General features: G+C 36.1%; 1 protein-coding gene across 9 annotated transcripts in view; it reads left to right on the top strand.

Annotated features, from left to right (window-relative positions):
- LOC125668348 (F-BAR domain only protein 2-like) overlaps positions 1–15,205 on the top strand; it is a 38,640-nt gene that overhangs the window by 1,557 nt on the left and 21,878 nt on the right. For all 9 annotated transcript variants that reach the window (XM_056162744.1, XM_048902329.2, XM_056162750.1 and 6 more), the window contains exons 2-10: positions 7,194–7,285; positions 7,555–7,629; positions 8,028–8,169; positions 10,872–10,943; positions 11,217–11,297; positions 11,390–11,414; positions 13,641–13,720; positions 14,459–14,557; positions 14,735–14,831. In XM_056162744.1, coding sequence (XP_056018719.1) covers positions 7,194–7,285; positions 7,555–7,629; positions 8,028–8,169; positions 10,872–10,943; positions 11,217–11,297; positions 11,390–11,414; positions 13,641–13,720; positions 14,459–14,557; positions 14,735–14,831 — 763 coding nt within the window. The remainder of the gene's footprint in view (positions 1–7,193; positions 7,286–7,554; positions 7,630–8,027; positions 8,170–10,871; positions 10,944–11,216; positions 11,298–11,389; positions 11,415–13,640; positions 13,721–14,458; positions 14,558–14,734; positions 14,832–15,205) is intronic.

Below are 15,205 nucleotides of genomic sequence, written 5' to 3'. Positions count from 1 at the left end.
TCAACTATACACGTCTATGTTATCTGCTATACTGAGATGTATATTATAATGATATATATTGGCTCATAGATTTAATATTGAAAGAGGCCGATACCAAGGCATTCCTAGACAAGATAGACATTGTACTAGATCAGGGCTCGAAATTAGCGAGAAATACTCGCAAAATGCGAGTACATTTGAAAAATAGTGGACACTCGAAAATTTTAGCGAGTGGTGATTTACAAACCATGATCGTATCCGTTTTTGACAGTTGTGCGGTATTCGCTTTTCTTAGACTTGCACTCTGAATCATACAAACGCTTACATGAACGACTGATTTCAACAACCGTTTCTATCCGGATTTTTCTTTTATGATTTTTTAAGAAAGTCGGAGTCAAACAAATTCTTTAGAGGTCGGACATCGCATTATGGTGAAAAATATAAACATGTGCCACGAGTCCTGTTCACCTATAGGGGTGATTAAATTGAATTCCAAGTATGAGGTTTTTGTTATTTATCTAAAAAAAAAATCGGAGTCTATGTTTTACCAAGTCTTTCAGTAGTCAATTTTATTAGAATCATGAGAATGTCCATCTAAATTAATTTATGGCCTCTCACCTCTCTCGCCGCGGGTTCGAATCCCGCTCGCGCCGGTAAGTGAGAAAGTTTCCCAGTTTACTTTCGGAAGGTCGGTGGTCTCTTCCCAGGTACATTGTATCTGGGTTCTCTCTTCCACCAATAAAAACTGGGCGCCACCATATAACTGAAAACATTGTTGAGTGTGGCGGAAAACAATCAATCGGGTTGTAGTGATGACACAAGTGCACTGCTCACCGCGTAAACGATTATCAAAAAAGTTAATGGGGCTCGTGATCATGCTGCTTATAAAACCATGATTCCGGGATTCGCTTTGAAAAATCACTAGTGACAACCCTGATGTGGCATGCAATTGGAAGACTGGATCTAGACCTGTGATAAACAAACAGGTTGTTAATTAGAGGTACGATGATCAAGAGACCTAAACATTGCACCATATGACTTACATAACTTAGTGTCTTGTCCAAACGATGCCTGTTGACCTACTAGGCTCAGTAATGGGGGAAAATCATTGATTAAAAAAAACATGTAAAAGAGCACTGCTTCTTTATTTTTATTTTAGCTTGTAGGTTTTCATTTTAGCCTGTGGATTTTTCACCCACAGGCTAAAATTAGCCTGTGGTTGGGAAAGTTAATTTCGACCCCTGTAGATGTAATACCAATACACTTGATGATGAAAATCTTTTTTTACTGTCATGTTCTCATAATGAGGAAGAAAGAAATGTTTTATATGAATTGGTAAATAACTGCTGTAAGAACTTTTGTAACATGAATAATGATCAAAGTTGATCTGGCTCATGACAAATGAAAATGCACAAATACTCATACAAATCAGTAAAATGATTTTAAAAACAGGGATATAGAATACTAAGGGTTGTTTAACTATACTAGTATGTATAATTTACAGGGTTCGAAATTACCTCATGTCCGTAAGTCCGAGACTAGTAAAAAACGTGTCGGACTAGTAAACTCTTTATAGCACTAGTCCGTACGGACTAGTGAAAATCCGGATATCAATCTTGAATTGGTTTAGATTTTAGCAAGATTTGTCTGAGTCTCTTAGATGTTTGAACTTATGGACAATTACCTGCATGGTTAAGTGTTTGTGTAACTATGACATCTTTCAAACACATGGAGTGTGTTCGAGACCGCCGTTTTTAGAACAAGCACAAATTCCTTCCGATTATGAATGCTGAGTACGTACCATGAAAATGGGTACGAACTGCAAGAACATGCACTTTTGTGCGCACATGTTCTCGTCATTCGCAACTCTAACACAGGAGTTAGTAACACTATAGCTCATGGCTTGGTCAATCGAGTGAATTTCATTGACTTTATTGATAAAATTTCAATCTCTTGTGACTCTAAGAACTGAGCACGAAATCAACGGGAATGTCGATCTTGAACGCACTTATGGACGTTTATTGATTGATTGTATCTTGCTTAACGTCTCGCTCGAGAATTTTTAGCTCTTCTGAGCCGAAGGCTCAAAGAGCTAATGCTATGGCCATTTGTGCGGTGTGCGTAAACTTTTTAGAAAAAGGGCTATAACTCAAGAACCCCTTGGCCAATTTTTTTCAATTTGTTACAGGGTATCATTGGCCCAAGGGCTTTCATACATACTAAATAGAGGGATGTGACCCTTTAACAAGGGGAGATAATCAGGAAAATACAAACAAAAGTAGTGGTTGCTAAAAAATCTTCTTCTCAAGAACCACTGGGCAGATTATCACCAAACTTACACATAAGGATGAGGATATGTTGTAGATTAAAAATTGTTCAAGGCATTACCCTGGGGCAAAGGGTGTGGTCTCAAGGTCACTTCAAAGTTGACCTAAATTTATATTTCCTTAAATCTTTGATATTTTAGTCATTATAAGGACTAGGATCATCAAATTTTGACAGTTGATGCATCTTAGGACCTTGTGTCAAGTTGTCTCAAAAGTAGGTCACGGTGACCTACTTTTTGAATTTTGCAGGTATTTATTTTAAAATTAATTTTGATGCATATCTTGGACACTTTGAAGCCTATGATCATCAAAACTTGTCAGTTGGTGGATCATGGGACCTTGAAATGCGTCAACTGAAAAATAGGTCACCGTGACCTACTTTCTGAATTTTATGGCTTATCATTTATAGATATATTTTAAGTTGTTATTTCAAATACCGAGAGGTTTAGAATCATTAAATCTTGTAAGTTGATGCATCTTGAGGCCTTGAAACATATTTATAAAAAAAGTAGGTCACAGTGACCTACTTTTTGAATTTTGCAGATATTCAAATTTCACATTTTCAATTTTAGATGCATATTTTGGGCACTGTAAAACCTAGGATCATCAAACTTTGTCAGTTGATGCGTCTTCAGTCTTCGGTTTGTGTCGACCAAAAAGTAGGTCACCGTGACCTACTTTTGGTATTTGACAGCTAAATTACTATATTTCAGACACTATTTGACCTACAATCATCAAACTTTGTCAGTTGATGCATCTTGAGTCTTCGGAGTGTATTGACCAGAAAGTAGGTCACTGTGACCTACTTTTGGCATTTGACAGTTATATTTATATATTTCAGTCACTAATTGACCTACAATCATCAAACTTTGACAGTTGATGCATCTTGAGTCAACGGAGTGTGTCGACCAAAAAGTAGGTCACCTTGACCTACTTTTGGAATTTGATGGCTATATTTATATATTTCAGATACTATTTGACCTACAGTCATCAAACTTTGTCAGTTGATGGGTCTTGCATGTTCGAAGGGTTTCGACCAAAAAGTAGGTCACCTTGACCTACTTTTGGAATTGGACGGCTATATTTATATATTTCAGATACTATTTGACCTACAGTCATCAAACTTTGTCAGTTGTTGGGTCTTGCATGTTTGAAGGGTGTTGATGAAAAGGTAGGTCACCTTGACCTACTTTTGGAATTGGACGGCTATATTTATATATTTCAGATACTATTTGACCTACAGTCATCAAACTTTGTCAGTTGATGGGTCTTGCATGTTCGGAGTTCGCTGACCAAAAAGTAGGTCACCATGACCTACGATTAGAATTTGACAGCTATATTTCAATATTCAGATGCTAATTGGCTTAAAATCATCAAACTTTGTCAATTGATATTTCTTGGGTTCTCAAAATATGTAAACCAAAAAGTAGGTCACATTGACCTACTTTTTTTGAATTCTTAGGATTTAACTAAAGATTTAGAATACTAAGAGGCTAAGAATAGAAATGGTGGGGTTGTACAATTTATCAGAAGAGCGATTCTAGGCCCTTGGGCCTCTTGTTTTCACTCATATGGAGACGTCACCAAGACCGGTGAAGGGCTTCAAATTTAGGCCTATGCTCGGCGCTTACGGCCATTGAGCAGTGAGGGTTCTTTAGCGTGCCACACCTACTGTGACACGGGTCATCCGTTTTTAAGGTCATCTCCGAGGACCCGTGACATTCACACCTGATGCCGAGCGTTTGGCGATGGAACTGTCACTACCTGTTTTTTATCGACTTAGGTCTGTCGCGGCCGGGATTCGAACCCTGGTCTACCGCATGCGGGGCGAACGCTCTAACCACTCGGACGTTACTGTATGCTTCTGAAAATCTTGAATGTTTATAAAAGGATTAACTCGGACATTACTGTATGCTTCTGAAAATCTTGAAAGCAAAATCAAGTATGGTGGTCTTTTTCTTCTGTCGGTGTCAGAAACTGAATTGCTTGCAACTGTGATGTGTTTGGTTTCATTAAATACTATTGAATAAAATGAAGATCATTTGTTATGATATACTGGACGGACTAGTGAAATGCTTTGCAGACTAGTGAACATCAATAGTGACTAGTCCGTATGGACTAGTGCATGAAAAAATTAATTTCGAACCCTGATTTACTCCTTGTCGCTTTCAAATAAACACATCTATAAATAAGCTGTCTCGAATACTTGGGGTACAAGACTGCCAATCTGATTGACTTGGCAAAGGCACCGTCCCTTGGTACCCCCTGTATTCGTGACAACATTTTATAATATTGTTTATTACCCCCTGTAATTCATGACAACATTTTATAATATTGTTTCATTTTCCTACCCATGTAACATCCTTGTTGTACATCGCATTTTCAATCAGTATTATAAGCCAACTCAAGACCAACGTCGATGTAGAAACCCGGCCTTAACAATACATCTGAATATCGTATTGTGTAGTTCTATTTAATTGTATACAATACTCAAGTAAGCTGTCTTGAATATATAACATCTGTATATGGTATGCATGTGTACATATTGTGGTATCGTGTATTTATTTTTGTGTATACTGTAAATAAGCTGTCTCAAACACTTAGGGTACAAGACTGCCAGTCTGATCGACTTGGCTCAGGCACCGTCCCTTGTTACCCTCTGTGTTTGTGACAACATTTTATAATATTGTTTTACTTTACTTCCCATATAGCACACTTATTGTACAGTACATTTTCCAATCAGTATTGTGATGAGAATTCAATACCTATGTCAATGTAGAAACCCTTAACATGTGTTTATGGTACACATGTGTAAATTGTATCATGTAGTTATAATGTTTAATTGTTAATTTGTGTAATGCTCCCTGAGGGCCCTTGATTGGTGAATAAATATATTCTATTCTATATATATTAACTTCATGGATAAGTGTTATTTAACTTTTTCTGAAGGGAATGTATTATTGTTTTTAGTCTGATCAACTTTAAAATCTATAACTACTGATAATTATGATTTGTTGGAATATTCAATAATTAATGGTTGCAGAGATATAAATGTTATGTGATATCAGGGGTAAACCTTACAAATGCTTTAGGGGCAAGATCAAAAGGTCGATGTTGGATTAAGATCTAAATTCAAATAGTTGGGGGGGGGGGGGTAAAAACTCGCATATTAAGTTTCTGTCAACTGACATCGATTATACTTTAGTGGAAAAAGAAAAAATACAAGTGACTGTTAAAAACCACATAATATTACAATGAACATTTAATAGTTTTTATATGTACACTTTCATTTGTGAATAAACAGTACAAAAGGTATATAATGTTTTATTTATACTCCAATGTTTTTATCTGTTAATCGATTAGTTTCAACATTCATGAATCATGTTTAGTTTTAAGGAGGGTGGGGTCTTGGTAAAAACTATGTGAATTTAGTTTTTTGTCAGACAACTGACATTAAACTATTTGCCCCGACCCAATCATTTTTTCAACACTTTGAAATCCCCCCCCCCCCCCCCCCCCCCCCCCCCTAGAAAATAGAACTTCTCCAAATTAGTTTTAAACTTTAGACCACTTTTTTATTAGGCCTAGTTGTTTTGCGGATTTTTTATTCAAAATGTCCTTGATCAAATGTATCGCATCACGGATCCATATTACCACATCATCTACCAACAAGAAGCTATGATCTCCCCCCTTCAAGGCCTGATCGTATTTGTGTACAAATGTTTGAAAGCCATGTTACTAATATTAAAAATCACGTGATTTACCTTATTGTGGGAAATATGATGGACCACGAGTCTGCGTTCAAACTGATGGTCTATATTTCTGAAAAAGCATGCGTATTATTTTGATATGGGATTACATAAATGACAATTTAATAGGCGAAAGGCACTTTTACTTTGCTCTTAAACTGAAACATATGAATGGAACATGATAGTCACAAAAATTTGAATGATGCAGAGAAGTCGGCATTAAATATATATTGGGCAATATCATATCTTATTTAAGAGTAAATTACTGTCATCATGCAATTCACTTGGATAGTAATGGGTCACATTAAAGTGTTTAAGTGATTACGATTAAGAATGTCAAACCACAAAGCATTTCTGGATTTTTTTAAAAGGAGAATCGATAGGTGGTAATAAAAAGGGTGTTAATTTATTAACAACTGTAAAGGTCATCATCCGTGACAAATGAATACTCTAAACTGGCAGCGTTATATGCTTAATGAAAAGATCAGAAAATTTGTTAATCTGATTTTCATGACATTATTCTTAAAAAAACAAAAAAAAACGACCTACCTACCCACCTTGAAAAATGTTGGTCGGAGTACATAAAAAAAAAAAATTGTTTAATGATGGCCTTACATGATTACATTGTGTAATGATTGCAGTAGTAGTTCTGACTATCCCACAACAATATGTTTTCCTTTTGACAAATGAACAACAACAAGAAAACATTTTTGTTTAATGTTGTATGATATATGGCTCATCAAGCGTTGATTTCACTCATATTCCTTTGAGCTTTGATGTCATGTTAGACTAAATAAAATAAATAAATAAATATTTATTTGGTATATACATACAAGCATACATACATAAATACCAAGGATAACCCATGAAAGCTCGAAAGCTTATTTCCAATGGGGTCCTTTGATGCTCGGATGTTTGCGCTAGGGGGTCATTTATGTGGGAGGAAACCGGAGTACCCGGAGGAAACCCACGTGTCCGAGCGGGCGACCGCCACACCCTCTTACATACAACCACTGCCGATCACGGGGATCGAACTCGGGTCGCAGCGGTGAGAAGCGAGAGCGCTACCCGTACATAAGTTTTATTGTGGAATGAAAGATTAACACAGCTGGTTAAGTTTGTGTTGGTTTCTTTTCAGGGAGAGAAAAACAATGGATTTTTTGTTTTGAATCATAATATGAAACAAGGACAAACATCATCCAAAGAATTCATAGATTTTCTCAGAGAAAGGTAGATAGTTTGTATGATACATTGTATTTTGATAAAAACGATAGAAAATGGGTTTTTTTTAGTCTCAGGAACTGTTTAGAATTTTCACAATCATATTGATATGATGTGTACAAAATAATGTAATTATAAGTTTATGAAGATAAAAATATTTTGAATTTCACTCGGAGAGCAATGACAATATTTATGAAATGACTACTTCTGACACACACAATGACAATGTTTATGAAATGACTACTTCTGACACACCCACTGTTGTTTTCTGTTTGTAGTTGTTCAGTAGAAGAGACATACAGCAAACTCTTGAACAAGTTAGCCAAGTCTGTGTCAAACAACACACACGCAGGGTAAGTGTTCATAAACAACACACACGCAGGGTAAGTGTTCATAAACAACACACACGCAGGGTAAATGTTCATAAACAACACACACGCAGGGTAAGTGTTCATAAACAACACACACGCAGGGTAAATGTTCATAAACAACACACACGCAGGGTAAATGTTCATAAACAACACACACGCAGGGTAAGTGTTCATAAACAACACACACGCAGGGTAAGTGTTCATAAACAACACACACGCAGGGTAAGTGTTCATAAACAACACACACGCAGGGTAAGTGTTCATTAGCCAAGTCTGTGTCAAACAACTCACACGATTTCTCATTATCCTGTACAAACATTTAGGAATGCTATTTGTAGATTTTACATTTGTTTCCTGACAGTTTTTGTGTATTTTCACAGCACATTTGCTCCTTTCTGGAATGTTTTAAAGACATTAGCAGAAAAGATTTCCACTCTCCATGTTCAACTGGTGCATTCTCTTACGGACCTCATAAAGGACGTGTCACGATACAATGATGAACAAAGCAAGAAGAGTAAAGCGGTAAGTCAGCCGGGGGGGGGGGTATAGTCAGCATAAAGGATGTGTCATGATACAATGATGAACAAAGCAAGAAGAGTAAAGCGGTAAGTCAGCTGGAGGGGTGGGGGAGGATGGGGGTAATCAACAGTTGTAATAACAAGGACAGTAAAACACAGTTACGATGAACATCACTATTAGGCTGTCTAAAGTTAATTCTACGTTTAACGTCACCCACGCGCGTAGGTTTCGGCGAAATTCCTGTCCTAAAAAAAACAAACAAATCCGGATTTGAAGTAGTCGTTCACGTTTGGTTTTTCATTTAGCGACTTAATTCTACATCCCGTGTAAGAGGAAAACGCACTGAAAAATTTCATCAGAGACCCTTAAATGAAGAAAATGGAAGTATATGCCACTATTAAAGTAAAGAAAACGTACAAAGATGGTTTGAACCGAACTAATCTCAGCGAGATTCCTCGAGGCTGGATATTTGGACTGACGCCTCTTCCGAATGTCAGACCAGTGTCGCACAAAGTGATTCGGGAAATCTTGCCTGAAATTCAGCCGCTTTTTGCGATTAAAATGGGTTAAGCAATTCCTTGATCGCTTCAACTTTTCGTCTTAGACATCCTATTAACTCCCTATCACATTTCATATTTACCTTCTCAACACTGAAGAGTTCCGATGTACTATTTCATGACAGTTTGTACTACGATTGGAAATACAGAACTTGGTGATTGATAATTACTTTTTACAAAGCATTTAATCATAAAAATTAAAAGCACTAAAAAGAAAACTGTAATTATTTAATCAATTTATTTGAAGGCGTCCTAAACTATCGAAATCCTGCCTTGTATTTGTAGATGTGAAGGTACAATCCTGATCTTTTAGTTGTGGTACATCAGATTAGCATCTTCCTTTCAAAATTGTATTTAAAAAAATCAACACAAAACAAAGTAAAGCATATTTTAAACTTTAAGATGTGTCATTATAAAAATGTATGAAATATTGTCATCATAATTTTAATTGTAACTGAGTCACATGTGTCTAGCAACTATTTCCACAAAAGGAAGTTTTCCTTTAGTTTGCTATGATTGTGGTGATGAAAATCCATTGGATGTACCACCTGATGTTATCGCAAGCCACTCCTCTGCTCACCCAATATGCATGGTGTGTTCGCAGAAGGGATACAAACCCAGATTAAGGAAAAAGTCTTTGCTGGGAAAACGCAAAAAATTACTTGGACTTGAAAATCAAATCCCACAATGTGTTTAATTTGACATATTACGTTTTTGGTCACTAAATTGGGTGATGTCTATTTGAAATTGTTGATTTTTGGGTCAATGAATAGGTGATTTTCAATAAATACACATTTGTTTAAAATTTTTGTTTATTTTTTTCCTCCCTCCCTCGTAGGTTTTGAAGTTTTGAGGTGACGTTAAACGTAGAATTAATTTTGAACAGCCTTACAGTAAAACACGGTTATCGTGAACATCACACTTACAGTAAAACATGGTTACCGTCAACATCACACTTACAGTAAAACACGGTTATTGTGAACATCACACTTACAGTAAAACACGGTTATCATGAACATCACACTTACAGTAAAACACGGTTACCGTCAACATCACACAGTAAAACATGGTTACCATGAACATCACACTTACAGTAAAACATGGTTACCATGAACATCACACTTACAGTAAAACACGGTTATCGTGAACATCACACTTACAGTAAAACACGGTTACCGTCAACATCACACTTGCAGTAAAACACGGTTATCGTGAACATCACACTTACAGTAAAACATGGTTACCGTCAACATCACACTTACAGTAAAACATGGTTACCACGAACATCACACTTACAGTAAAACACGGTTACCGTCAACATCACACTTACAGTAAAACACGGTTATCGTGAATATCACACTTACAGTAAAACACGGTTATCGTCAACATCACACTTAAAGTAAAACACGGTTATCGTGAACATCACACTTACAGTAAAACACGGTTATCGTGAACATCACACTTACAGTAAAACACGGTTACCGTCAACATCACACTTACAGTAAAACACGGTTGTCGTCAACATCACACTTACAGTAAAACACGGTTATCATGAACATCACACTTACAGTAAAACACGGTTACCGTCAACATCACACTTACAGTAAAACACGGTTATCGTGAACATCACACTTACAGTAAAACACGGTTATCGTGAACATCACACTTACAGTAAAACATGGTTATCGTCAACATCACACTTACAGTAAAACACAGTTATCGTGAACATCACACTTACAGTAAAACATGGTTATCATGAACATCACACTTACAGTAAAACACGGTTACCGTCAACATCACACTTACAGTAAAACACGGTTATCGTGAACATCACACTTACAGTAAAACACGGTTATCGTGAACATCACACTTACAGTAAAACACGGTTATCATGAACATCACACTTACAGTGAAACACGGTTATCATGAACATCACACTTAAAGTAAAACACGGTTACCGTCAACATCACACTTACAGTAAAACACAGTTACCGTCAATATCACACTAACAGTAAAACACAGTTACCGTGAACAGCATAACATGTAAAATAAATTCTGTGTGATCAAGTAGAATTTTACTCTGGTATGTGTAAGTGATTCAATGTGTATAAAATTGACCAAAAATGAATCCAAGTTTGTGATTTTCAGGTGAAGGAGCGTGAATCTAGTACTTTGGAGACAGTAAACAGCATTCAGCATACAACGACAGCCCTTCATAAGGTATTGTTCGTTGAACCTTTAAGTTGTCACACTTAGACTAGAGGATTAAATTCCTAAGGGTCAGACTTTGCAATCAACCTTTTATCTGAAGACCTGTAATACATAGCTTTATTCATCCTCCATGAGGATTTGTTACCACATGTAAGTATGCTGAAAATACACATAAGCTCAGTATTCTTAGACAGAATAAGCAATTTGTGGAGTTCTAACAATATTTAATTTTTTTTATCTGTGTATATATACCTGTATCACGTAAAAACTCTCATTCTTCAGGCGAAGGAAATATATCACACAAGATGCCTCGAGTTGGAACGATTGAAGAGGGACGGGTCGTCACAAAAAGACATTGAGAAGGTAGAGTTAATTTAAAGAGTTATATCCAATATTGTCTGACATTAGTCAAATCATGAGACGAAAAATCACAAAAATTTTCCTGTTGATTTCAGGCAGAAACAAAGTACAAGAAAGCAAGTAAGTGTCAAGGTGCAGTGGTGTTTTATATCATGTAGTGTTCAGCAGCTGTATTTTATATCGTGATGTTCAGCAGCAGTGTTTTATATCATGTGATGTTCAGCAGTGGTGTTTTATATCATGTGTTCAGCTGTATTTTATATCATGGGGTGTTCAGCAGCTGTATTTTATATCATGTGGTGTTCAGTAGTGGTGTTTTATATCATGTGGTGTTCAGTGGTGTTTTATATCATATGGTGTTCAGCAGCAGTGTTTTATATCATGTGTTCAGCAACGGCATTTTATATCGTGGTGTTCAGTAGCGGTGTTTTATATCATGGGGTGTTCAGCAGCTGTGTTTTATATGATGTGGTGTTCAGCAGCTATGTTTTATAACATGTGGTGTTCAGCGGCAGTGTTTTATATCATGTGGTGTTTATCAGCATTGTTTTATATCATGTGGTGTTCAGCAGTGGTGTTTTATATCATGTAGTGTTCAGCAGCTGTATTTTATATCATGGGGTGTTCAGCAGCTGTGTTTTATATCATGTGTTCAGCAGTGGTGTTTTATATCGTGTGGTGTTCAGCAGTGGTGTTTTACATCATGTGGTGTTCAGCAGTGGTGTTTTATATCGTGTTCAGCAGCTGTATTTTATATCATGTGGTGTTCAGCAGCGGTGTTTTATATCATGTGATGTTCAGCAGTGGTGTTTTATATCATGTAGTGTTCAGCAGCTGTATTTTATATCATGGGGTGTTCAGCAGCTGTGTTTTATATCATGTGGTGTTCAGCAGTGGTGTTTTATATTGTGTGATGTTCAGCAGTGGTGTTTTATATCATGTGGTGTTCAGCAGTGGTGTTTTATATCAAGTGTTCAGCAGCTGTATTTTATATCATGTGGTGTTCAGCAGCTGTGTTTTATATCATGTGGTGTTCAGCAGTGGTGTTTTATATCACGTGTTCAGCAGTGGTGTTTTATATCATGTGTTCAGCAGCGGCATTTTATATCATGGGGTGTTCTGCAGCGGTGTTTTATATCATGGGGTGTTCAGCAGCGGTGTTTTATATTATGGGGTGTTCAGCAGTGGTGTTTTGTATCATGTGTTCAGCAGCTGTGTTTTATATCATGTGGTGTTCAATAGCGGTGTTTTATATTATGTGGTGTTCAGCAGCGGTGTTTTATATCATGTGATGTTCAGCAGCTGTGTTTTATAACATGTGGTGTTCAGCGGCAGTGTTTTATATCATGTGGTGTTCAGCAGCAGTGTTTTCTATCATGGGATGTTCAGCAGTGGTGTTTTGTATCATGTGTTCAGCAGCTGTGTTTTATATCATGTGGTGTTCAATAGCGGTGTTTTATATTATGTGGTGTTCAGCAGCGGTGTTTTATATCATGTGATGTTCAGCAGCTGTGTTTTATAACATGTGGTGTTCAGCGGCAGTGTTTTATATCATGTGGTGTTCAGCAGCAGTTTTTTCTATCATGGGATGTTCAGCAGCGGTGTTTTATATCATGTGGTGTTCAGCAGTGGTGTTTTATATCATGTGGTGTTCAGCAGTGGTGTTTTATATCATGGGATGTTCAGCAGTGGTGTTTTATATCATGTGTTCAGCTGTATTTTATATCATGGGGTGCTCAGCAGTGGTGTTTTATATCATGGGGTGCTCAGCAGCGGTGTTTTATATCATATGGTGTTCAGCGGCGGTGTTTTTTATTGTGGTGTTCAGCTGTATTTTATATCATGGGGTGTTCAGCATTTTCCCCGTTAGATAATTGATAAATGGTACTATTCCTAATGCCAAATACTGTCAATTTTTCGCAATATTTAAGCTTAAAAAATGTCCAGCAAGGAGCTGCTAAATCTTCATAATTCTAAGCTTGTAATTCACTTGTACGAAATGTTGTACGAGTTAACTAATTTCTTTACTTCCTCTTGAGTAGAAAGTAGATGATCAATAAAATGGTACCTTGTTTGTAATTGAGTATTGAATACTTGGTTTAATTTCTAAAGTATGTTTGATGTGTTGATTTCAAAACAAATGCCTTTTGTTGACATGAAGGAAAAATTAGAAAAATCTTAGTTTGTTCTATTTTAATGCTATTTTTCACAATGGAATGGGTATCAGTACCATTCCCATATGGTAGAAAAAAATGCTGGTGTTTTCTTGGTGTTGATAAGAGAGAAAAGACCTAGGAAATGCTTTGATTTTCACTATGTATTAAACTGTGAATGTTTCAATGACAGGTGATGACTACAGGACTCTGGTAGAGAAATACGGAAATGTCAGAAATGAGTTTGAGACAAAAATGATGGACTCATGTAAAGTAAGTTCAAATGTCAAGTGATAGTATTGTGACACATCATGTGATAGTATTGTGACACATCATGTGATAGTATTGTGATACCACATGTGATAATATTGTGACACATCATGTGATAATATTGTGACACATCATGTGATAATATTGTGACACATCAAGTGATAATATTGTGACACATCATGTGATAGTATTGTGACACATCATGTGATAATATTGTGACACCTGTTGTGGAGGAAAGAACTAGGTCCACATTACGCATAAAATGGCTGTGTTAACTTTCATTTCGCACAAATACCCAGTTGTGCTGATTATAAAACATACACTGTGGTAGAAACTGGAAGACCAAGGCATAGAATTTTATTTGACTTCATTTTGATGGCAAAATGTGGTATTTTGACATATATTACAAAAATTTGAATAACGTGTATCCAGCTTCAATGATGATAAGTACTAATGTTCTCTCAACAAAATTTGAAAATTGACGTTTTGAATAAAAATTTAAATGGCTATGATGACATGCTTTATTTTGTCATAGGAAGCAGTGTACACATATGCACTTATTGACTTATTTTCAAAGTGGAAAAGCAAAAATCATCACCTTTGAGTTTTTTGAAATTCATAATAAAGCCATTTACAGCAGAATTGAATTTTGTGTAAATAAGCATATACCTTTTAAAAAAAAAAAGAATTTTTTTGTTGAAATCATGTGACTCAAGTGCTAATGTTTATTGTAATATTTAGAGATTTCAAGAGTTGGAGGAAGAGCATATCTGCCAGATGAAGGATTTTGTCGAAACATTCGCGAAAGCCTGGGAAAATGAGCATGTGATGCTGGGACAGGTAAGAGGCGGAAACGGACATACTTAATTCCTTGTGACCGTATTGATAGTCCAAAAAAACGGGCAGTCATAATTCCTTGTGATTGTGTTGATTGTTGATAATGGACGGATTGAATTCTTTGTGCTTATCTTTTTTTTTGTGTGTGATTGTATTGATGGTCGATGCCATTTCTTTTAGGTTCATCAAGAATTCCGCCAAAGTTGTGATGAACTGACTGTCCTCAAACTCCTGGAAACTTTCATCAATTCTAAAAAGACGGGCGAGGAGAAACCAGGTTATTTTTATCATCAAGACAAATTTATCATTAAAACACTACACATCAAGCAACACATTTACATACAGTACATGTAGAATGTCTCACAGACATGTGTACAGACCCTCTAAAGCAAATAGAGTAAACAACAGAGTCAATAGAGGGGGTATAAATTAATTGAATATTGATGAATAGATATGACGTGAGTTTTAATCGTTAGCATTAAATTAATAGAATATTGATGAATTACTCTGATGTCAGTTTTAATCGTTAGCATTAAATTAATAGAATATTGATAAATTACTCTGACGTGAGTTTTTATCGTTAGCATTAAATTAATTGAATGTTGATGAATTACTATATGAATTTTAATCTTTAGCATTAAATTAATTGAA

This window comes from Ostrea edulis, chromosome 4 (assembly GCF_947568905.1).
Source record: "Ostrea edulis chromosome 4, xbOstEdul1.1, whole genome shotgun sequence".
Classification (NCBI taxonomy): Eukaryota; Metazoa; Mollusca; class Bivalvia; order Ostreida; family Ostreidae; genus Ostrea; species Ostrea edulis.
Note: the sequence above shows the minus strand (reverse complement) of the source record. Positions and strands in the feature narration are given on the sequence as shown.